The sequence below is a fragment of the Larus michahellis genome, chromosome 22 (assembly GCF_964199755.1).
Source record: "Larus michahellis chromosome 22, bLarMic1.1, whole genome shotgun sequence".
In the NCBI taxonomy this organism is placed as follows: Eukaryota; Metazoa; Chordata; class Aves; order Charadriiformes; family Laridae; genus Larus; species Larus michahellis.
In genome coordinates this window covers 4,319,444-4,340,663 of record NC_133917.1, presented here as the reverse complement: position 1 = coordinate 4,340,663, position 21,220 = coordinate 4,319,444, and the positions used below count along the sequence as shown (strand labels likewise).

At 69.1% G+C, this 21,220-nt stretch overlaps 2 protein-coding genes across 6 annotated transcripts; one reads left to right on the top strand and one right to left on the bottom strand.

The window, feature by feature from the left end:
- Window positions 1–155: 155 nt before the first annotated feature.
- Window positions 156–12,563, bottom strand: TESPA1 (thymocyte expressed, positive selection associated 1). 5 transcript variants are annotated; one of them, XM_074565124.1, is made up of 13 exons: window positions 11,638–12,563; window positions 9,115–9,288; window positions 8,189–8,329; window positions 5,895–6,102; window positions 5,749–5,791; window positions 5,146–5,195; window positions 4,909–4,962; window positions 4,564–4,600; window positions 4,379–4,462; window positions 4,040–4,248; window positions 2,690–3,786; window positions 1,872–1,995; window positions 156–1,753 (listed from the first exon to the last, which is right to left on the bottom strand). In XM_074565124.1, the coding sequence occupies exons 4-13, from the start codon at window positions 6,058–6,060 to the stop codon at window positions 1,641–1,643; spliced, it is 1,977 nt and encodes a 658-aa protein (XP_074421225.1). In that variant the 5' UTR covers window positions 6,061–6,102; window positions 8,189–8,329; window positions 9,115–9,288; window positions 11,638–12,563; the 3' UTR covers window positions 156–1,640. The 5 variants fall into 5 exon arrangements, with proteins under 5 accessions (XP_074421225.1, XP_074421226.1, XP_074421224.1 ...); XM_074565125.1 differs by lacking the exon at window positions 9,115–9,288; XM_074565123.1 differs by lacking the exon at window positions 11,638–12,563 and having other exon boundaries at window positions 9,115–9,525.
- A 75-nt stretch (window positions 12,564–12,638) lies between these two features.
- PPP1R1A (protein phosphatase 1 regulatory inhibitor subunit 1A) lies at window positions 12,639–20,930 on the top strand. The gene is made up of 7 exons (XM_074565072.1): window positions 12,639–12,788; window positions 16,393–16,453; window positions 17,439–17,476; window positions 17,580–17,643; window positions 17,931–18,110; window positions 19,342–19,445; window positions 20,735–20,930. The coding sequence occupies exons 1-6, from the start codon at window positions 12,708–12,710 to the stop codon at window positions 19,443–19,445; spliced, it is 528 nt and encodes a 175-aa protein (XP_074421173.1). The 5' UTR covers window positions 12,639–12,707; the 3' UTR covers window positions 20,735–20,930.
- The last annotated feature ends 290 nt before the right edge of the window (window positions 20,931–21,220 follow it).

Sequence of the window (21,220 nt, the reverse complement as noted above, 5' to 3'; positions counted from 1 at the left end):
GTCCCCTGGGAAGACCCGGAGCCGAGCGGTGCCCCCCGGGTCAGGCCCTTCTGGGGCACCGGGAGGGCTCGTGTTGGGGGTCTCCACCCCAGAGGGGGTGGGCAGGGCCGGATCCCACCCCCCAGCAGCTCCAGGCAGGGACACGGCCGCCATCGTCCCTTTGGGAACTTTATTTCCCGCGTGCTGCCGGCTCTGCCCAGCAAACCCCCGTCCTAGTGTTACAGGCGCTGCAGCACGGGTCACCAGCCCCCGCCAAAGTGCAAGTGGTGTCCCCAAGAGCCGGGCACGGGGGAGACGTCCCCAGGGCTGCCCTGGGGCTGGGGGACATGGCCCCAGTGCTGCTCTGAGGCTGGGGGACACGGCCCCGGTACTGCCATGGGACTTGGGGACATGGCCCCGGTGCTGCCCTGGGGCTTGGGGACATATACCTGATGCTACCCGGGGCAGGGGCAAGTGTCCCCAGTGTTGCTCAGAGGCTGGGGGACATGTCTCCTGGGGCTGCCCTGGGACTTGGGGACATGTCCCCCGTGCTGCCCTGGGACCTGGGGACATGTCCCCCATGCTGCCCTAGGGCTTGGGGACATATTCCCAATGCTACCCGAGGCAGGGGCACATGTCCCCTCTGCTGCTCTGAGGCTGGGGACACGTCCCTGATGCTGCCCTGGGACTTGGGGACATGTCCCCGGTGCTGTCATGGGGCTGGGAGACGTGTCCCCAGAGCTGCCCTGGGACCTGGGGACATGTCCCCCGTGCTGCCCTGGGGCTTGGGGACATACTCCCAATGCTACCCAGGGCAGGGGCACGTGTCCCCTCTGCTGCCCTGAGGCTGGGGGACACGGCCCCGGTACTGCCATGGGACTTGGGGACATGGCCCCGGTGCTGCCCTGGGGCTTGGGGACATATACCTGATGCTACCCGGGGCAGGGGCAAGTGTCCCCAGTGTTGCTCAGAGGCTGGGGGACATGTCTCCTGGGGCTGCCCTGGGACTTGGGGACATGTCCCCCGTGCTGCCCTGGGACCTGGGGACATGTCCCCCATGCTGCCCTAGGGCTTGGGGACATATTCCCAATGCTACCCGAGGCAGGGGCACATGTCCCCTCTGCTGCTCTGAGGCTGGGGACACGTCCCTGATGCTGCCCTGGGACTTGGGGACATGTCCCCGGTGCTGTCATGGGGCTGGGAGACGTGTCCCCAGAGCTGCCCTGGGACCTGGGGACATGTCCCCCGTGCTGCCCTGGGGCTTGGGGACATACTCCCAATGCTACCCAGGGCAGGGGCACGTGTCCCCTCTGCTGCCCTGAGGCTGGGGGACATGTCCCCAGTGCCGCCATGGGACTTGGGGATATGTCCCCGGTGCTGCCCTGGGGCTGGGGGACATGTTCCCAGTGCTGCTCCGGTGCAGCCGTGTCCCCAGCGCCATCAAACTGGGCAGAGGGGACACGCCTGTGCCCCTCGGGGCAAAAGTCCTGAGTCGAAAGGTTTTCTGTGCCAAACACCCACACGTGCACCCACACCCACACGTGCACCCACACCCACACCCGCGTGTACACGCCGTGCTCAGCCCTCGGCTGAGGGTGCTCTCGGTGGCCGAAGCGCGGTGGCACGGTCCCCGACAAAGCCCAGGTCCCTCCGCGGTGGCCTCAGGCCGTCTGGTGGGTGCCCTGGAGCCGGGCGACGGGTGACTGGCCGGGCACGGGCTCCTCCACGAAGCCGCTGCTGTCGGACTGCCCGCTGCCGGCGTGCAGCATGAAGCCTGGAGCGAGGGGACAGGAGGGGACACAGGGGGGGACACACACGCTGGCACCCCGTTGGGCTGGCGGCCCAGCCACCCCCGCTGCCCCCTGGGAGGGTGGGAAAGCCCCGGGACTTACTTCTCCGGATGCCGACGGAGGGATGGAGGCACCGGGCGGCTTCATCACGGGCATCGCCATCCTCCTCTTCCTCCTCCTCCTCCTCCTCCTCCTCCTCCTCCTCCTCCTCGCTGGCGCTCAGCACCTGCAGGCAGGATGCGGCAGGGCTGGGTGAGGGGGTGCTGCAGGTGAGCGCCTCAGTGCACACGCGCGTGTGTGCGTGCAAAGGTGCGCCGGTGCGTGTGTGCACGCCCGTGCGTCCCTCTGCGTGTGTGTGAGTGTGCAAAGGTGCGTCGGTGCGTGTGTGCACACCCGTGCATCCCTCTGCGTGTGTGTACGTGCGTGCAAGGATGCTCGCACGTGTGTGCAGGGATGCTCGTGTGTGCGTGCAAGGATGCTCGTGCATACGCGCCAGGATGCTTGTACGTGTGTGCGGGGATGCTCGTGTGTGTGTGCGAGGATGCTCAAGTGTACGTGCAGGGATGTTGATGTGCGTCCGTGCAAGGATGCTCGTGCGGATGTGCAAGGACGCTCTTGTGTGCGTGCAAGGATGCTGGCGTGCGTGCGTGCGTGCCATCGCGCCCGTGACCCCCAGCTCCCCCCCCCAACCCCCCCACCCCCGCCACCGCCCCGGCAAGAGGCTCCATTTGAAGCTCTAAATCATTCAAACCTTAAAAGCCTGAGAAGGCTCCGGGGACATTTCCCGCTCCAGCTCCTTCCCGCCTCGCCCAGCATCACCCAGCAGCGCCCAGCATCCCCCCCACACACCCTTCCCCCCAGCCGAAGGGACCCCCGCGCCCTCCCCGCCCTGCGCCCATCACCCGGGCGTCGCCCCTCACCTCCTCCATCTCGAAGGAGTCCGCGGGCTCCTGCCAGCCGGGGCGCCGGGACGAGGGACCCTTCCCGGGGGGCTGCAGCCCCGGCGCATCGCCCCGCTGCCGCCCCGCAGCCCCCGGGGAGCCCCCCCGGTGCCGGCCCTTGCTCCGCCGAACCCGGTGGCCTCCGGCTCTCGGTGTGTCCGAGCCGGGGGAACGTGTCCCAGTGGGGTCCAGGGTGGCACCCAGGTGGCACCCGCCGGTCCCTGCCTTCCTCCTGGGGGAGGTCCCCCAGGAGCCGGAGCCGAAGCCGGAGTCCCCCTCGGATCCCAGCCCCTCGGGGTGCTCAGGGGTGACCCACACCCGGCCGGCGTGGGGGGTCAGGGGACCCAGCGTCGGGGACGAGGTGACATTCGCAGTGGCACCTGGCTGCTGCCCCTCCGTGCTGACCCATCTTGCGCCCACCGGGCACGGAGCATCCCGGGCCCCCCGAGCCACCCCCGCAGGGCTGGCACCGCTCCCCCGGCCATGGGGACAGGACCGCTCCAGGCGTCCCCACGCAGCGTCCGCCGGTGTCCCCCCCGGGGCTGGCCTTGGGGACACCTCCTGCTCCCCGCCGCAGCACGCCGGCACATCCGCACCGCCGCAATGGGGACACGCAGGGTCACCCCGCACCCGCAGTGACGGTGACGCTGGAGGACCCCCCTGGGCACCCCGCCACTGCTGCGCCGTCCCCGTGTCCCCGTCCCTTCCCTGGATGCCATCGGGCGGCTCGAAGCGGAACCGTTCCCCCCGCGCCCGCTCCAGCACCTCCTGCACCACCTTCCCCAGGGCACTGGGCTGGCTGGTGGCCGCGGCGGGCGCCCGGCCGGTCCCTCGCGGGCTGTCCTCGTCCCTCGGGGACGTGTAGAGGCACATGGTGGCCACGGCCTTCTTCAGGCGCTCCACGGGCGAGAGGGTGCTGGGCTGGGGGGGGGCGATGGGGACGCTGGGGACGTCGGGACAAGGCCAGGCGAGGCGGGACGGGGAGATGCGCTGGACGGGCGTCCGCGAGACGTAGGAGTAGAGGCAGAAGAAAGCGTCGGCCGTGGCAGCCAGAGCCTGGACCTGCTGGAAGCGACCTGGGGGGCCGGGAGGAGATGGGGTGGGGAGGGGTGGTCGGGGGGGGAGGGGGTTGAGGGATGCTGGGTGGGGGGGGGGGGGGGGGGGGCTGGGTGTGTTCCCCCAGCTCCCAAGTGGGGAAACTGAGGCACGGGAGCATCTTTTCCACCATCCCGACGGAGCGAAGCCGGCAGGGTGGATCCCGCCCCACATGGTGGTGTCTCCCAGCACAGCGTGGGGATGGGGGGGCTTGGGGACAAGCGTGTCACTCACTGGCCAGCATCAGGCAGGGGTCCTCCATCTCCATGCGCCGCACCTGGGCCTTGAGGAAGAGCTGGAAGTCGATGCCCTTGGCGCGGGAAGGAGCGGAGAAGAAGCGCGCGGGGACGCGGGCCGCGGCCTCCGGCTCGCTCTGCACGAAGCCCAGGCTGTAGAGGATCTCCTCGGCGTCCGCCTGCCGCCACTCCAGGACCTCGGTGATGCTGCGGGATCAGGGGAAGCCCCGGCTCAGCCCCAGGGGGACCGGTCTCACAGTGGGGGGGGGGTGACCCAACATGTCCCCATCCCCCTCCCCTCAAGAGACACCACCACCCCCCCCTCCCCAGCTCCTACCTGGAACCGGTCTTGGTGGTGAGGCTGGAGAGGGCGCTGGATGCCATGCTGTGCCCCAGGTGGAGGTGCTTGTCCCGCGGAGCTCTGCGGCGGGGAGGGGGGACGGCGCTGAGTGACGGGGGTGCTGCCAGCGGGATGCACGGGGACAGTGTCCCCAACCCCCCCGCCGGGACCCCAAACCTCACCTGCCCGCGGCTTTGTCGCTCCCCGGTAGCAGAAGAGCTGGGAAAAGGGACCGAGAGGCGGCAGGGAGTGAGACGGGGTGTCCTGGGGACAGGTCCCACACCTGCCACCCTGGGACGTGTCCTTCCCGGTGGCCACAGCCTGGAGCCTGGGGGCGACGCAGGGTCTGGGGGCATCTCAGCCCCACCAACACCCTCCAGGAGGAAAAGCTTCTGATGGTGGCTGTCCCCCTGGGTCTGCTCCTGCCTGTCCCCAGCCCCCCTGCCTCCGTCAGGGCAGCTCTGCCCATGGGGTGACAGTGACACCGCAGGAGGGGACACCCCAGTGCGCCTGGGGGTGGCTGGTACCTTCAGCTCCCAGGGTCAGGTCATCCTCGAAGCTGGTCCCGTTGCTCCCACACCCTGCGAGAGACCAAAGCCATGGGGTGGCACGGGGACACCCAGCCCTGGGGACAGGTCTCCAGGTCCTTGAAGACCTCCCTGCCCAAGGCCCCGCGCCTCGGGCACAGCCCCTGGCCTTTGGGGACACGCAGGGACCACCAGCCTCAGCACCCCCGGAGCTCTGGGGGGGCAAAGCCGACGTACCGTAGGGGCCCGGCAAGCCCAGCTCCTCCGACGGGACCTCCACCGACGACCTGCACCGGAGCAGAACCCCATCACATCCCCCCTGTCCCCACCCCGGGGGGGCTGGAGGTGGCACGGGAGACCCGAGCGCGGTGGGACGGGCGGTGGGGACAAGGGTGCGGATGACGGGGCGCGGGGTGAGAGCAGGGAGACAGCGGCCGGGTTTGGGTGGGTGCTCCACGGGGGGATGCTCAGGTGTGGGGTCCCCCCAGTCCCAGGGCCCCCAGACCCCTGGGACACCCCGGACGCCCCCCAGCATGGTGCAGGGGGAGGATGCCACCACCTCGCTGTCCCAGTCTGGCCGGGGGTTTCCTGGACCGGTGGCCCTGGCGTGTGACAGAGCCATGGAGGGTGCCCTGTGTCCTTCCTCCATGGGGGCAAGCAGGGAGCAGGATGGGGGGGACACGCCACCATCCCCACCAGCACCCACGCACCCGCTGGGGTGCAACTTCCAGTAAGGACTGAGCGTGAGCATCGTCCCACCGCCCTCGCCACCCCCCGCGGTGACGCCGACATCCCCCGGGAATGGCGTCGTGGCAGAGACACCCCCGGAGCTGCCCTCACCCGCACTCCTGCAGCCACGTCTCTATCTTGCTGGAGGGGCTTCCTGGGGTGGGGGGACACACAGAAACACCCGTGAGGCGCCCCAGCACGGGGGAACCCCTCGTCTCACGAGCACCCTGGGTGTTCCCCCCACCAGCTCCCCGAACCTTCGAGGAAGACGTCGTCCAGGTGGGGCGGCTGCAGCTCGGGGACGTCCTGCATGGCGGCGGCCGCCTCCTCCTCCACCACGGTGGTCCGCCAGCAGCGGCTCTGCCGGGCCCACGCGCGCCGCTTCTCCCACGAGGACGGGCTGAGCACCGACGCGCCCTCCATGGCCACCACGCCGTGGGGCAGGGAGGGGGGACGCGGTCCTCCCTGCGGGGACAGGAGAGATGGCAGGATGCGGAAGGGTCTCCTCCACCTCCTGCCTGGTGGGGGGGGTGGCACCATGGGGTGCTCCACGGGTGGGCTCTGGGCACCCCAGGGATGCTCTGCCCTCCCCCCTCCCTGGGTGTCGCCCTGGGTGCCGATGGGCGACGCTGCGCCCGGGGGCTTGGCGGGGGGGACAGGGACGGAGCTGCCGGAGCCAGCGGAAGAGCTGCCGGGGCCCAGATAAAGAGCACGGAGCTGCCCCACGGCTGGGCACGCGCCGGGGGGAGAGGATGCGGGTCTCCAGAGCACGGACCTTCCCCCACGGGGAACGGGCATCTCTCCCCTCCCCGGGCTCCCGTGGCGAGGTGATTCCCCATCCCGTCCCCTCCCCGTCCTACAGCCCCCGAGAAAAGCGGGGCACCGTGTCCCCGGGGAGTCCCCCGTTCCCGGAGCACCCGAAGGATCTCAGACCCCAGCACCCAGCTCCTGTGCGGCTCCACGGCACCCACTGAGGACACCGGGTCACGCGTCCTCTGCCCCCCCACCCCACCACAGGTCCTGGCTGGGGACGAGGACCCCCAACCCGGGCAGACCCCTGCAGCACCCCTGCAGGCACAGGGACAGGGATTCTCCTGTCACCCGCCTGCTCCGGCCACGCGTCCCCACAGCTGAGCGCAGCGGGAACATCCCAGTCCAGCCATCACACCCCAAGTGCTGCCGGAGTGGGAACATCCCAGTCCAGCCATATCCCGCATCACCAGCATCCCAGTCCAGCCATCACACCCCAAGTGCTGCCGGAGTGGGAACATCCCAGTCCAGCCATATCCCGCATCACCAGCATCCCAGTCCAGCCATCTCTGGCATCACCAGCATCCTGGTCCAGCAACCAGCCCAGAGCTGCCAGACCGGGAGCATCCCTGTCCAGTCATCACCAGAGCACCACCAGGGTGGGAACATCCCAGTCCAGCCACCTCCGGCATCACCAGCATCCCAGTCCAGCCATCACTCAAGTGCTGCCAGAGTGGGAGCATCCCAGTCCAGCCATCACCTGAGTGCTGCTGGAGTGGGAGCATCCCAGTCCAGTCATCACCAGAGCACCGCCAGAATGGGAACATCCCAGTCCAGCCATCTCCCGCATCACCAGTATCCCAGTCCGGCCATCATCCGAGTGCTGCTGGAGTGGGAGCATCCCAGTGCAGCCACCTCCAGCATCACCAGCATCCCGGTCCAGCCATCACCCACCACATCAGCGGGAAGGGAATGGCTTTGTGGAGCCCCCACAGCACGGGCCCCTCGCCCCCGAGGCCGGCGCGGTTCGTCCCCCCAGCCCCGGCGGCGCCTCAGCCGTGCCGAAACTCCCCGGCGCAGGGACGGCAACTTGTCACCATTTCCCCATTTCACCTCCTGCCGGGGAGGGTGCGGGACCCGGCGGAGCCCCGAGCAGGACCCGGCAGCACCCGCTGGGGCCACCCCGGAACGCTCAGGGCTGGGACGTCACCTCCGGGCAGCGGGCTGGGGGGGCCGGGGGGGGGCCAGGAGCAGCAGCCTGGTATCCGAGCTCCGTCGAGGCCACATCCATCCCACCCAGGGCACGTGGCCGGGGGCCGTTCCCGTCCCAGCCCCTTGGGAGCCGCAGGCCCAGGAGATGCCGGGACGGCCCCGTGTGAGCCTGAACAGCCCCCGGCCCCCCCGGACTGACGCGGCCCCGGGGGCAAAGGGGCTTTGCCGAGCCCAGCGAGGGGCTGCGGCACACGGAACCGGGGCTCGTTTGTCCTGCCACGTCCCAGAGCACCCCAGCCCTGTCCCCTGCTGTCCCCAGCCCTGGGCCCCTCTGGTCCCTGCTCCGCTCCCCATCCCTTTGCTGCCACTAAAGAGTTTTCCAGTTGCTCCGGGTCCAGGAATCGTCTCTCACGGATGCCCAGAGTCCCCGTCACCCCCACGGCCCCGTCTCTTCCTCCCCAAAACCCAAGTCCATCCACCTCCCACTCTTCCGCCCTCCATCCCTGCATCCCCCAGCGCCCCCCGCTCCCCGCAACCCCTCGTGGGGCAAAACCACCCCCAAACCCTTCTGTGGGGCTGCGGCACTCACCGGCGTGGGGGGCAACCGGGCAGCCCCGCCGAGCGCTGCCTTATCTGCGGCGGGGGGCCATCAGCCGTGGCGTCCCGTCGCCCCACCGCCGCGCCCGGCCCCCGGCGGCATCTGTCGTCAGCGAGGAGGGAGGAAACTCATCTGTTTTGAAGAGGAAATTAAAAAAATCAACAGCGAAACCTCAAACGTTGACCCACATCCGCTGCCACAACGGGAAAAACTTAATGAGCTGCCGACGTGGGCGAGGGCGGCTAATAATAGCCCCGGGCACCCATCAAGCCACCCAGGTTGCCTTTGCCATGAGTGAGAGGGCAACCAACTTCTGGAGGGGTCCCCTGCGCCCAGCCAGCTCCGAAGTCAGCTGGGACACCCCAACGGGGGGTCCCGAGGTCTCCTCAGTGGCCGGTGCCGGGTCCCCAAAGAGCAGGAGGTGCCGGGTGGGCTTTGCCCAGGGGATGGAAGGAGGAGGAGGAGGAGGAAGAGGAGGAGGGTGCGTTACTTCGCACCCCGCAGCACCCGGCTCCCTCCCGGACGCGCATCCCGGGGTCCGGCACGTCGTGCCAAGCTGCCGATGCCACCGCGGCGATAAGGGAGCGCTGGCCGGGCGTGTGGCACGCGTGGCTTATCACACGCTGGCCAGGCGAGCCCAGCGCGGCCCTGATAAGGGGACTCGAAGCAGCTCTGCCGGGGGCAGGGGGAGACACGGACACAATCAAGGCCGGGGTGGCTCTCGGGGTGGCGGGTGAAGCCACCCCAGGTTCAAAGGGTGGCAAGAGGGCGACGGGGACGGTTTGCCCCATGGTTTATTTGCCAAGCCGGGACAGGGTCTCCAATGCCACCCTCCGGCATCTCCCCCAGCGCCGGGATGCCAGCACCCGGTGACAAACCCCCACCGATGACATCCCCGAAGCGGGGATGGCACTCACCTCCAGCAGGGACATCACGGCCGTGGAGGTGACATCCCCGGGCCCTCATCCGTCCCCTGGGAGCGGGGTTTGGGTGCTAATCACCGCCGGGAGCCCGGGCGCTGCCCCGGAGCGAGCCGCGATCCCGTCAAAAAAGGCAAGGAAGCTGCCGGCCGACGCTGGCCGGGAATGGTGCTGCCCGCGGGAGGGATATTTTTAGCCTGCGAGTGTTTGCGGATAAAGCCTCGAATTAACCGTTCCTTCAGCCTGGCCGGGCCTTCGAGGAGGGGGTCGGGGGGGGGACATCGGGTGACCGGGGAGAGCCGCTTCGCCCGACACATCCCCTGCGATGGATGGGGCACGTTCCCGCTCGGCATCGCCCTTCACCGGACTCCGCTCCGGGGTGGGAGCGGGGAAAGGGCCTCATTCCGCTCCCCCTGGCACCCGGCACCCGCGGCCCGGTAGGGGTGTTTGGGGGGGGCGGGGGGGGGGCAGGCACGGCCCCCCGAGGGACAGGGGACATTGAGTTCAATGGGACTCGAGACGCCACCGGGGTCTGAATATTGATATTTCTGGTGCTGACAGCAGACCGGGGGGGGGGTCTCCCAGTTTAACCAGGATGCTGGAGCAAAACATGCCCCCCCCCCCCCCCCCCCGCGATATTTCACACGCGTTTCCATCCTCAAACCCATCACGCTTCGCTCTGGGTCCCCCCCCCCAGCCCCAGCGCCGCAGCTGGACCCTGACCCAGCAGGACCCGGCCCGGGGGCCATCCTCCATCTCTCCCAGTTACCCCCCCGCCACAGACACCTTCGGGGTGCCCACAAAGATGCTTTTTCCTTCCCCCACCCCCCCACCCCCACCCCCCCAGCCCTTTCTCCCCCTCGGCAGAAGCAGCCCCCGCCGCGGGGAGCCAGGATGGGGCCACGGATGGATGGAAGCCGGGAAGGATTTTCCAGTAAAAGCCCAGTGAGAAGGGGATCGGCTGTGGGCAGAGCTGGGGCGGGCAGGGGGGTGCGCAGGGATGGGGACCCCCCCTCGCTCACCAGCCCTGGGGGACCCTGGGGGGAAGGCGGGGGAAAGAGGGGACCCCCAAAGGCAGCGAAAGCAGCTCCGGGCCCCCAGGATGAAGGGAGTCGCCATCCGCACGGAGCATCCCTGCAGGGGGTGAGCTGGGACCGGGCAGGATCAAACCCCGGGAGCGGGGAGAGCCCGTCAGGGGGGGTCACCAAGCGCAGCCGGAGGAGCCGGGGGCAGCCGGGGTGGGGAGGTTGGGGGGGGTCACGGCGGCACGAAGCGACTCTTCAGCGAGTGCTTTTTGCATCAATAATTAACGGCGGCCGCATCCCATCGGACACCAGGACACCGGGACACAGGGAGCCCCCGGGATGCAGGGCGGGGAGAGGGGGGGAGTTAAAGGGGGGGTTTGGGTGATCCCGCTGCCTTTTTCTCCCCCCCCGCCCTCATCCAGGCTGGGACCTACCCCGCTTTGCCGGCGGCAGCGGGACCCTCACCCAGACCCCCAACACCCCGCGGCCACACGCCGCCAACGGCATCCACGCTGCCCCCATGGGGACCCCCCCGGAGCCCTGACGGGGGGCACGGCCGGGGTACCGGGGGGCTGTGGCAGCCCCCGCTGCCGCCCCCCCTCCCCGTTCCTGCCTGACCTAGTTATAGCGAATTCCTCCTGCCAGATCCCGGCAGCAGCCGCCCGGGCCTCCCGCCTGCATGAATAAGTGATGGGACACGCGTTTATGGCTGCTGCGGCGGGCTCCCCCCCCCAACCCACGGCCCCCCCCGCCTCCCCCTCCCCTCCCCTCCCTGCCCCAAGTCCTGGGGGCTTTGCTTGGGGGGGAGGGGGATGACATGGCGTATGGGGGTGCAGCCCTGCGGAGGGGACCCCGAGGCAGGGTGGGGGGTGGCAGCCTCCCATGTGGGTGGGGGCACCCTGCAGACCCTCACCCTGTGCCCCACCTCCCCCCCCCTCCCCGGGGGTGCTGCTCGCCCCCACCCTGCCTTTAAAGCTTTCGTCCTCTTTTTTTAGGGTGCTCCCTAAAAAAGTGTCCCCGCGATGCCCACGCCCCCGCAGCCACCCTGTCCCTCTGTCCGTCCGTCCACCCTGGCCACCAGCACGGGGCCACCCGTGTCCCCTCCCGGGCCATCAGGGCCAAACTGCCGTCAACCCACTGGGACCCCCCCTCGGACACGGCCAGCTGGGGGCCGACACCGCACCAAAGCCCTCCTTGTCCTGCAATTAGTGGCCTCGTTAGGACAGAGGGACAGCCGAGGGGACGGGTGGGTGGCTGGCCTGGGGGTGGCAGTCCCCGAGAGCCACTGGCCATGTCCCTGTTCCCGGGAGGCTTCGTGCGGGCGATCGATGCTCGTCCCGTGTCCAAACTTCGGCGCTGCCGGACTTTGCCCGGGGCCCCCGGCCAGTCCCTCCTGGCGGGTGCCTGTCCCTGTCCCTGTCACCCCCCCCAGAGGTGGCTCTGACCCGTCCCTGCACGTGTGTGGGCGGGGGGGTGCACGTGGGGGTGCCTCTACCTGTGTCCCGCTGTCCCACTTCTCATGTGTCTGTCCCCACGTGCCACCGTGTCCCGACGCCTGTGTCCGGGTGTGTGTCCTGGTGTCTGTCAGTCCAGGTGTGCGCCCGCTTGTCTGTGTGTCCGTCCCCGTGTCCGTGTGTCACCCAGGTGTCCGGCCCGGTGCCCCTTTGTCCGTGTGCCTCCATGCCCCGGCTTCTGTCCCGCTGTCTCTCTGTCTGTCCCAGGGCCTGTCTGTGTGTCCGTCCTTGTTTCCACATGTCTGTCCCACTGTCCTGGACTCTATCCTTGTGTCCATGGGCCTGTCCCTTTGTCCCAGGGTCTGTCCATGTGTCCACCCTTGTGTCTGAATATCTGTCCCCATGTCCTGGAGTCTGTCCTTGTCCCTGTGTGTCTGTCCCTGTGTCCATCCTTGCGCTCGTGTGTCTGTCTCTTTGTCCCAGGGTCTGTCCATGTGTCCGTCCTTGAGTCCAAATGTCTGTCCCAGCGTCCTGGAGTCTGTCCTAGTGCCCGTGTTTCTGTCCCAGTGTCCCAGGGTCTGTCTGTGTGTCCGTCCTTGTGCTCATGTGTCTGTCCCTGTGTCCCAGGGTCTGTCCATGTGTCTGTCCCTGTGTCACAGGGCCACTCTGTGTGTCTGTCCTAGTGTCCATGTGTCTTTCCTTGTGTCCCGAGGCCCGTTCTCATGCCTGTGTGTCCGGCCCTATGTCCACGTGTCCATCCCAGTGTCCTGGAACTCTGTCACAGTGTCCATCCCTGTGTCTGCCCCTGTGTCCGTGTGTCCATCCCAGTGCCCCTGTGTCTGTCCCGGTGTCCTGGCGCTTGATCCCCGCGTCCATCCCTGTGTCCCTGCGTCCGTCCCGCAGCGTCCCACCGTCGGTCCGTGCGCGCCGCGGGCGGCGACCGGGACCGGCGTCCGGGGACTGGAAACGGGGGACCGGGGCGGGTCTGGGCGTGGCCGGGTCTGGGCGTGGCCGGGGCGGGGCTGGGGCGGGGCCGCGGGGAGGGGGGGCGGCCCGGGCAGGGCCGGGAGCCGCCGGGAGCCGCCGGGAGCCGCCGGAGCCGCCGCCCGCCATGGAGCCCAACAGCCCCCGCAAGATCCAGTTCACGGTGCCGCTGCTGGAGCCGCACCTCGACCCGGAGGCGGCCGAGCAGGTGGGGGGGGGGCGGGCACCGGAGGGGGGGGCACCGGGGCTGCACGGCTGAGGGGCCGCGGGGGGAGCCGGGTGGTCCTGGCGGGCACCGGGGCGGGCAGCGGGGGGTGCGGGAGGCTGCGGGCGCGGGAAGGGCACGATGAGGGCACCGGTAGCGCGGGGAGGGAGCACCGAGCAGCCCCGCTGCGACCCGCCGCGGTGTCGGGGGGGTGGTGGCACCCCTGGGTGCCGCGGGGGGGGGGACGGGACGGGGCGCGGGGCTGTGGGTGACACGGGGGCGGCTGCGGCGTGGGGAGGAGGACGCGCCCGGGCGCTGCCAGGTGGGTGCAGCCCCCCCGCTACGGGGGAGGGACACGGCGGGGACACCCCCAGTGTGTCGTCGTCGTCCCCCCCTCCTCCGCCGCCCCGCAGAGCACTCCAAGCACCTCCGGGGGCTCGGGGCTGCCCGGCCCCCCGGGCAGGACGGGGTGGCCGTGGCGACCAGGGTGACAGCGGGGACCGGGGTGGCCGTGGGGACCGGGGTGGCAGTGCCAGGGCCATGTGCTGGCTCAGCACTACGACGCCGGGGCCATCCCGGGGCGGGTGTAGGGTTACGAGCACCCCCCCCCCGCCCCGGGGCCCCCACATCCCTCCAGCCATTGCTCAACCCCTGATCCCGCTGGAGGGGATCCCAGAATAGCAGCCGGGCCGGGATGGCCCGGCCGGGGGACATGGCAGGCGGCCGGGGACCCCCCCGGCCACCCTGACCCCTCTCCCTGTCCACCTCGCCCCCCCCTCCCGCTCTGTCCCCCCAGCCCCAGGGGACAAGAGGAGGTTCGGGAGGACCCCCCCCCCGGCCACACCACGGTCCCCATCATCGCCAGGCGTGGGAAGCCCTGTGGGGGCTTGAGGATGCTGAGCAGGAGTTGGGGGGGCCCAGCCGGGGGTCTCAGCCGTGCCCCCGCAGGCTGGGGGGTCCCTGGCAGCTGGGTGGCTGGCAGTTGAGGAGTCCCTGCGTGCCAGCGGCGCGGAGGCGAGCGCGGGCCACCTCCCCGGCGAGCATCTCGCTGTGGCTCAATACGGCCACGCACCATCTGGGGCTGCCGCACGGCTCATTTGCAGCGCGGCCCCCCCCTGCCAGGAGCGAGGGCGAGAGCCGTGGGGGGGGCTGCCAGGCGGTGGGCACAGGACCCCCGGCACCCACCTCGGCTGCAGGGAGGAGCAGGGGTGACTGCGTCCCACCTCCCGTCATGGCCGGGCTACGGTGGGGCTCGAGCATGGCCCTGCCCTGGGGGGGTCCCCTGCCATCCCTGCCTCAGTTTCCCCTCCCGAGGGAATTCATCCGTGTCTCAGCGCTGGTCGCAGCCCCAGTTCGGCGGCGCTTGGCTGCGTGGCAGGGCCCCAGCTGCCAGCCCTTTGTGGTGGCAGCAGGTGACAATGCTGGTGTCCCCTCCATGGGTTTACAACTCCTCTTTTTTGGGGTGTCCCCACGGGAGACGACCTCATGTGGGTTCCCCTTGTCGGGAGCGCGCGCTGATGGAGGGCTCGGCCATGTCAGCCCCTTGCCAGGCTGTGGCACGGTGTCCCCAGTGTCCCCATGTCCTGCAGGGCTGTCCCCAAGCCTGTGCAGCCCCACCCTCCAGAAGGACCTTGTCCCCATGGGCCTTCTCAGGTCCCCCATGTCCCCACAGGTCCCGCAGCTCCTTGACTCTGCCAAGAGCATCCGCCTGCCCTGGTCCCCCTGGGTGCCACCCCTGGGTGCCAGGCCTGGCCCAGGGCTTTGTCCTGCGCCTCTGCCCGGGTCCTCGAGTCCGCCCTGAGCAGAGCGTGTCCCCAGAGCTGGGGGGGACAGTCTGGGGGGTGTTTGCTCCGTCATGCTGAGAGATGAGCTGGACCCATCCCATCCCCATCCCCAGTCTTGTTCCCATCCCCAGCCCCATTCTGCTCCCAGATCCTGTTCCCATCCCCAGCCCCGTTCTGGTCCCCAGATCCCATTCCCATCCCGAATTTTCCCCCCTGGGCCTGGAGGAAGCAGCCCCCCAGTGCCGTTGTGCCCGCTGCAGGCTGCTGGGGCCGGGCTCCTGCCGCCCTCGGCCGCGGCGCTTCTTAATCGATGGTGGAGATTGATCTAAAAATAGCGGCGGCAGGAGAGGGCAGCCGAGCTGGGGACAGAGGGAGGGACGGAGGGATGAAGGGAGGGACGGAGGGATGAAGGGAAGGATGGAGGGGTGAAGGGATGGAGGGAGGGATGGAGGGAAGGATGGAGGGGTGAAGGGATGGAGGGATGAAGGGAGGGACAGAGGGATGAAGGGATGGAAGGAGGGACAGAGGGATGAAGGGATGGAAGGAGGGACAGAGGGATGAAGGGAGGGATGGAGGGATGAAGGACCAGAGCATCCCTCCCTCGGATGTCAGGGTGGGAGCCGCCCGGATGCCTGGTTCCCCCCGCCCTCCCCGGGTCCGGATCGGGAAGGGGAGCACACCTTGGGGTGCTCAGCTCTGCCTGGGTGACCTTGAGCGGGGTGACACCGGTGTCCCCCGCCCCACGCAGGGCACAACCCTGCCCCACACCCCCGGGGGAGGCTTCGGGGGTGCGAGAGCAGCCGGGGGGTGGCTCTGGCTTCCCGGGGTCCATCACTGGGGGCTGCAGGGCCGCATCCAGCCCTGGGAGGGGCGGGGGGGCCCGACCCATCCCAGCCCCATCGCTGGGTGTCGGGGTGGGGGGTTGGACCCCGACCCAGGAGTTGGGGTGTGTGGGGGGGTGTCTCTGTGGCAGGTCCCTGGCGGGGAGAGGGTGATTCCGGGCGATTCCGGGCGATTCCCGGCTCCCTCTAATCTCCGTTTAAAATCCAGATCGCGGGTTTCTATGGCAACGGGGCCGACACGGAGAAGATGCTGCGGGGGGCCGGGGGGGTGGGCTGGGGCCGGGGGAGGTGGGGAGGGAGGGAGGGGGCTTCCTGCGCCCGCCCGGCCGCTCGCCCGCCTCATTAGCATCTCATCAGCATCTCATTAGGCATCCCGCCTCATTAGGGAATCCTCGCTGGGAAATTCATTTTATTTTTTTTTTTTCCCGAGCAACTCAGTTAGTGGGTCAGCGGGGAAAGGGGGCGAGGGAGCGCCCGCGGGGCGCGGTGTCACCGCTGTCACCTGCTGCCACCGCTGCCACCGGCGACGGCCACGCCGCGGCCACCGAATCCTCCAAACGGGGGCCACGAAACCCCCCTGAAGGCACCGGGGGTGGGGGAACGTGGGGCGGGAGCAGCCCGGGATGCTCCAGGTGACCTTGGGCAAGGACACCGTGCCCACGGAGGAAGGGCAGGGCCCCGGCGCTGTCACCACACCGATGTCCCCAAGCGCTTCCCGGGGCTGGGGTATAATTAGCTCCCGGCTGTCATTAGGACTGGCCGGGAGACGGTGATTTAAAAGACATGTGTGTCCGGCCATGGGAGCCACCGGGCTCCGGGCCCCAACTGGCGTCCTCCGTCCCCATGGGGCCACCACCGCCCTGGGGACGAGGACAGCGGGGGGAGGTCTCAGTGCTGGTGGGGCTCTCGGGGCGGGGGGGGGGGGGCGCGATGGAGTTTGAGGTGCAGCAGCGGGTCCTGACTCTCTCCCGTCCTTCCCAGATCCGGAGGCGCCGACCGACTCCTGCCAACCTGGTCCTGAGCAGCGACCAGTCGTCCCCAGGTGGGTCCTCACCCGTGTCACCCTGTCACCCCGGGCTCCAGCCCACCCAGGGACCCTGCTGTGGGGGTGCTCAGGGACACCCCCCCACACACACGCGATGCTGAGGGACCCCCGAACAGGATGCTCAGGGCCACAGCACCGGGTGCAGCGGGACTCGTCCAGCAGCAACAGCAGCACCCCGTGTCCCGTGTCCCCCACCCTGGGACCGTCCCAACGTCCCACCCAGGGCCGCGATTCCAGGATCCGGCCCCGGGTCTCGCTCGGCCCGTCCATCTCCAGGGGAAGCAGCTGCCCGTGACACTGCGCCAGGGACACCGGCACGGGGCCACCCCTGCTGGCACGGGGAGCAGGAGACACCAGTTGTGACATTTAAGAGCGCCTCGGTCACTGGCCCAACCCAGCGTGTGGCCTTTGGGGACAGGGTCTGACCCGGCTGGCAGCTGCGTCACAGCCACCCTGCCCCCCCGCCACCCGAGCTGGGTGGGTTCATCTGTCCCCTGCTTTGGGGGCACCCTGGTGGCTGGCAGACCCTGTCCCCAAGTGCCACCTCCTGCACCCACTTAGGGTGACGGCTCCGGCTGCGAATAAACCAGCTCCGTGGGGCTGAGCGTCACCCTGGGGGGGGTCAGGATGCGGCCCGGGGGGGGTCAGGATGCGACCCGGGGGCTGCCAGCCTGGCCTTGTCCCCGGCGTGGGGACAGGGCTGAGCCACTGCCGGCCACCCTCCTCTGCCACCCTTTGGGGGACAGGCAGGGGACGGGATGCTGGTTCCCATGGCAACATGGGGGGGCTGTGGCGATGCTGGGAAGGGGGCTCGGGGAGAGGGGGGGAGCGGGACTGTCCCTACGGCCACGCCGAGCACCCTTGGGTGACAGCCAGGTGCCCGTAGGGCCGGATCCGCACCGGGGGGGGGTGCAGGATGGGGCCCAGCACCCCGCCCCCACCCCTCACCTCTGGCTTCTTCTCTCCCTCTGCCCCCACCCAGAGATCGACGAGGACCGACTGCCCAACCCCCTGCTGAAGGTGGGTGCTGTCGCCATGGGGGGGGCTGCGGGGGACCCCCGGCCCCTCGGGGGACCCCCCGGGTGCCCCCCAGCCCTGCTCACACCCCCGGCTTCCCTCGCAGTCAGGTCTGGCCATGTCGCCCAGGCAGAGGAAGAAGGTTTCCCGCACCACCCCGACCATGAAAGGTATTTGGGGGGGGTGGGGGGGGGGGGTTGGGGACAGAGGGTGACAGTCCCCTGCGTGCCCCAGGGGACAGGCGGGTGGGATGGCCAGTGCCTAGCCTGGGGCAGGAGTGTGGGCACACGGGCTCCGGGCACGGCGAGTGCCACCGGAGGGGATGGGAGGCCACCAGACTATTGCCGGGCTGCACCTCCCCGGTGTCACCGGGAGCGTGGGGACGGTCCCCGCTGTCCCCGGCTTCCCCGTCCCCCCCCCCCCCGCCCCAGCCTCAGCGCCGCTCCCTGCCTGGCAGAGCTGCAGATGATGGTGGAGCATCACCTGTGCAAGCAGGCGCAGGGCGAGGAGGAGGAGGAGGAGGCGGCCAGCGCCGGTGGCCCCGGCCACTGCCACCACAGTGACACCGAGCACAGCCACAGCCCCGGCGGCACCTGCCCGCTGGCCACACACCAGGGGCGCCCCGGCCCTGGCGAACGTGAGTACCGCTTCTGCCTCCCCCCCCGGGGTGGTTTGGGGGTGTGTGTGGGGGGTCCTGGGCTGATTTTGGGGGCACCGGGGGGGTCCTGAGTTGATTTGGAGGGCACAGAGGGGGTCCTGAGTTGATTTGGGGGGGGCAGAAGTGGTCATGGGCTGATATGGGGGGGCAGGGGGGAGTCCTGGGCTGATTTTGGGGGCACCAGGGGGGTCCTGAGTTGATTTGGGGGGCGCAGGGGGGGTCCTGGGCTGATTTGGGGGGTGCAGGGGGGGGTCCTGAATTGGTTTGGGGGGCACAGGGGGGATTCTAGGCTGATTTTGGGGGCGCCAGGGGGGTCCTGAGTTGATTTGGGGGGTGCAGGGAGGAGTCCTGGGCTGATTTGGGGGGCGCAGGAGTGGTCCTGGGCTGATTTGGGGGGCGCAGGGGGGTCCTGAATTGATTTGTGGGGCACAGGGGGGATTCTAGGCTGATTTTGGGGGTGCTGTGGAGGGTCTGAGTTGATTTGGGGGGTGCAGGGAGGGGTCCTGGGCTGATTTGGGGGTGCAGGGGGGGTCTGAGTTGATTTGGCGGGGGCAGGGAGGGGTCCTTGGCTGATTTAGGGGGTTCAGGAGTGGTCCTGGGCTGATTTGGGGGGCGCAGGGGGGTCCTGAATTGGTTTGGGGAGCACAGGGGGGATTCTAGGCTGATTTTGGGGGCGCCGGGGGGGGTCTGAAATGATTTGGGGGGTGCAGGGAGGAGTCCTGAGTTGATTTGAGGGGTGCGGGAGTGGTCCTGGGCTGATCTGGGGGGCACAGGGGGGTCCTGAATTGGTTTGGGGGGCACAGGGGGGATTCTAGGCTGATTTGGGGGGCACCAGGGGGGTCCTGGGCTGATTTGGGGGTGCAGGGGGGGTTCCTGGGCTGATTTTGGGGGCACCAGGGGGGTCCTGAGTTGATTTGTGGGGCACAGGGGGGATTCTAGGCTGATTTTGGGGGCACCGGGGGGGTCCTGAGTTGATTTGGGGGGCTCAGGGGGGGTCTTGAATTGGTTTGGGGGGCACAGGGGGGATTCTAGGCTGATTTTGGGGGCACCGGGGGGGTCCTGAGTTGATTTGGGGGGCACAGAGGGGGTCCTGAGTTGATTTGGGGGGTGCAGGGAGGATCCTGAGTTGATTTGGGGGATGCGGGGGGGGGGGTTCTGGCCTGATTTGGGGGGTGCAGGGGGGGTTCTGTGCTCACCCCCCGCCCCACAGCACCCACAGGGACCCACGGGGACGGGCAGCAAAGCCTGGCCGAGGAGGGCACCCATATAGCACCGAAGGAAGGTGCCAGCAAGGGTGCTACCAGCAGCCAGTAGGTACGTACTGGGGGCACGGGGGGGGGGACAGGACACTGGGACACTGTATGGGGGCGCTGGGGGGATGTACTGGGTATACTGGGACACTGTACTGGAGCTCTGGGGAGGTACTGGGACACTGTACTGGGGCACTAGGGGGTCCTAGGGGATGGTATGGGGGCACTGGGGGGGTGTACTGGGACACTGGGGGGACACTGGGACACTGTGGGGGTACTGGGACACTGTACTGGGACATTTGGGGTGCACTGGGATACTGTACTGGGGCACTGGGGGGGTACTGGGACACTACTGGGACACTGGGACACTGTACTGGAGCCCTGGGAGCTATTGGGGCACTGGAGGGTGCACTGGGACACGGGGAAGGCACTGGGCTACTGGTGGGGGGGTACTGGGACACTGTACTGGGGCACTGGGGGCATGTACTGGGGCACTGGGGGGTACTGGGACACCGTACTGGGACACTGGGTGTGCACTGGGATACTGTACTGGGGCACTGGGGGGGTACTGGGACACTACTCGGGCACTGGGACACTGTACTGGAGCCCTGGGAGCTACTGGGGTACTGGGGGGTGCACTGGGACACGGGGAAGGCACTGGGATACTGGAGGGGGGGAAGTACTGGGGCACTGGGGGTTGTACTGGGGCACTGAGGGGACACTGGGACACTGGGGCAGGTACTGGGACACTGGGGGGTTATTGGGACACCATACTGGGACACTGCGGGGTGTACTGGGGCACTGGGAGGCACTGGGACACTGTACTGGGGCCCTGGGGGCTAGTGGGGTACCAGAGGGTGCACTGGGACACGGGGAAGGCACTGGGATACTGTGGGGGGGTGTACTGGGACACTACTGGGGCACTGGGGGGGTGTACTGGGACACTGCGGGGTGTATGGGGGCACTGGGGGGTGTACTGGGGCACTGAGGGGACACTGGGAGGCACTGGGACACTGTACTGGGACCCTGGGGGCTAGTGGGGTACCGGAGGGTGCACTGGGACTCAGGGAAGGCACTGGGATACTGGGGGGGGGGGGCAGGGAGGGGTTGGTGCGTGCATGTACTGGGACACTGTACTGGGACGCTGGGGGGGTACTGGAACCCCGGGGGGGGGTATCCTGGACACGCTGCCAGGGAAGGGGACAGTGGCCCAGGGCGAGGGTGGCAGCCGGGGGGTGGCTCTGGGCATTGCTGGGGATGGGGCTGTAGCCGCCCCCCCGCCCGCTGTCCCCCGGTGTCCCCCGCTGTCCCCTGGTGTCCCCGTCCCCCAGCACGGCTCCCCTCTGTCCCCAGGTGCAGCGGGGCCGGCCGAGGCCGCGGCGGGGCCGGAGGAGCCGAACGCCGCCGGGATAATTTTTTTTTATTTTATTTTTATTAATTGGTTTTGGTTTGGGTTTGTTTTTGGTTTTGTTTTTTTTTTTTTAATTTTTTATTCCGAGCGTTTTCTAAGATTTCGGCGGCTGCTCTGGGGCTTCCGCAGGATTATTTTTATTTTATTTTATTTTTTTTGTATTGCCGCGGGCAGGTCCCCCCCACCCTCCGGGGGGTCTCTGGGGACAATGGCAAGCCGGGCTGCGCCCCCCCCCACCCCCCCCTCCAACACCTCCCCCCCCCCGTCCCCTCACACCCCTCCCCCGGGTTCCCAGGGCGGGTGATGCTGGGGACACCGAGCAGCACCCTTCGTGCCACCCCACCCCCCCTTCACTGCCAGCCCCGGGGTGTCCCCAGGGCCACCCCCGCTGTCACCTCCCCCTGGGCTGGGGGACACGCGGCCCCCCC

Bases quoted from the DNA above. Each gene is read 5' to 3' on its own strand.
- TESPA1 (XM_074565124.1), bottom strand. From the start codon at position 6,060: ATGGAGGGCGCGTCGGTGCTCAGCCCGTCCTCGTGGGAGAAGCGGCGC. The intron at 5,792-5,894 runs GTTCGGGGAGCT...CCCCCACCCCAG, and splicing joins GGACGACGTCTTCCTCGAAG to GAAGCCCCTCCAGCAAGATA. The intron at 4,963-5,145 runs GTACGTCGGCTT...GGTCTCTCGCAG, and splicing joins GGGCTTGCCGGGCCCCTACG to GGTGTGGGAGCAACGGGACC.
- PPP1R1A (XM_074565072.1), top strand. From the start codon at position 12,708: ATGGAGCCCAACAGCCCCCGCAAGATCCAGTTCACGGTGCCGCTGCTG. The intron at 16,454-17,438 runs GTGGGTCCTCAC...GCCCCCACCCAG, and splicing joins CAGCGACCAGTCGTCCCCAG to AGATCGACGAGGACCGACTG. The intron at 17,477-17,579 runs GTGGGTGCTGTC...CTTCCCTCGCAG, and splicing joins TGCCCAACCCCCTGCTGAAG to TCAGGTCTGGCCATGTCGCC.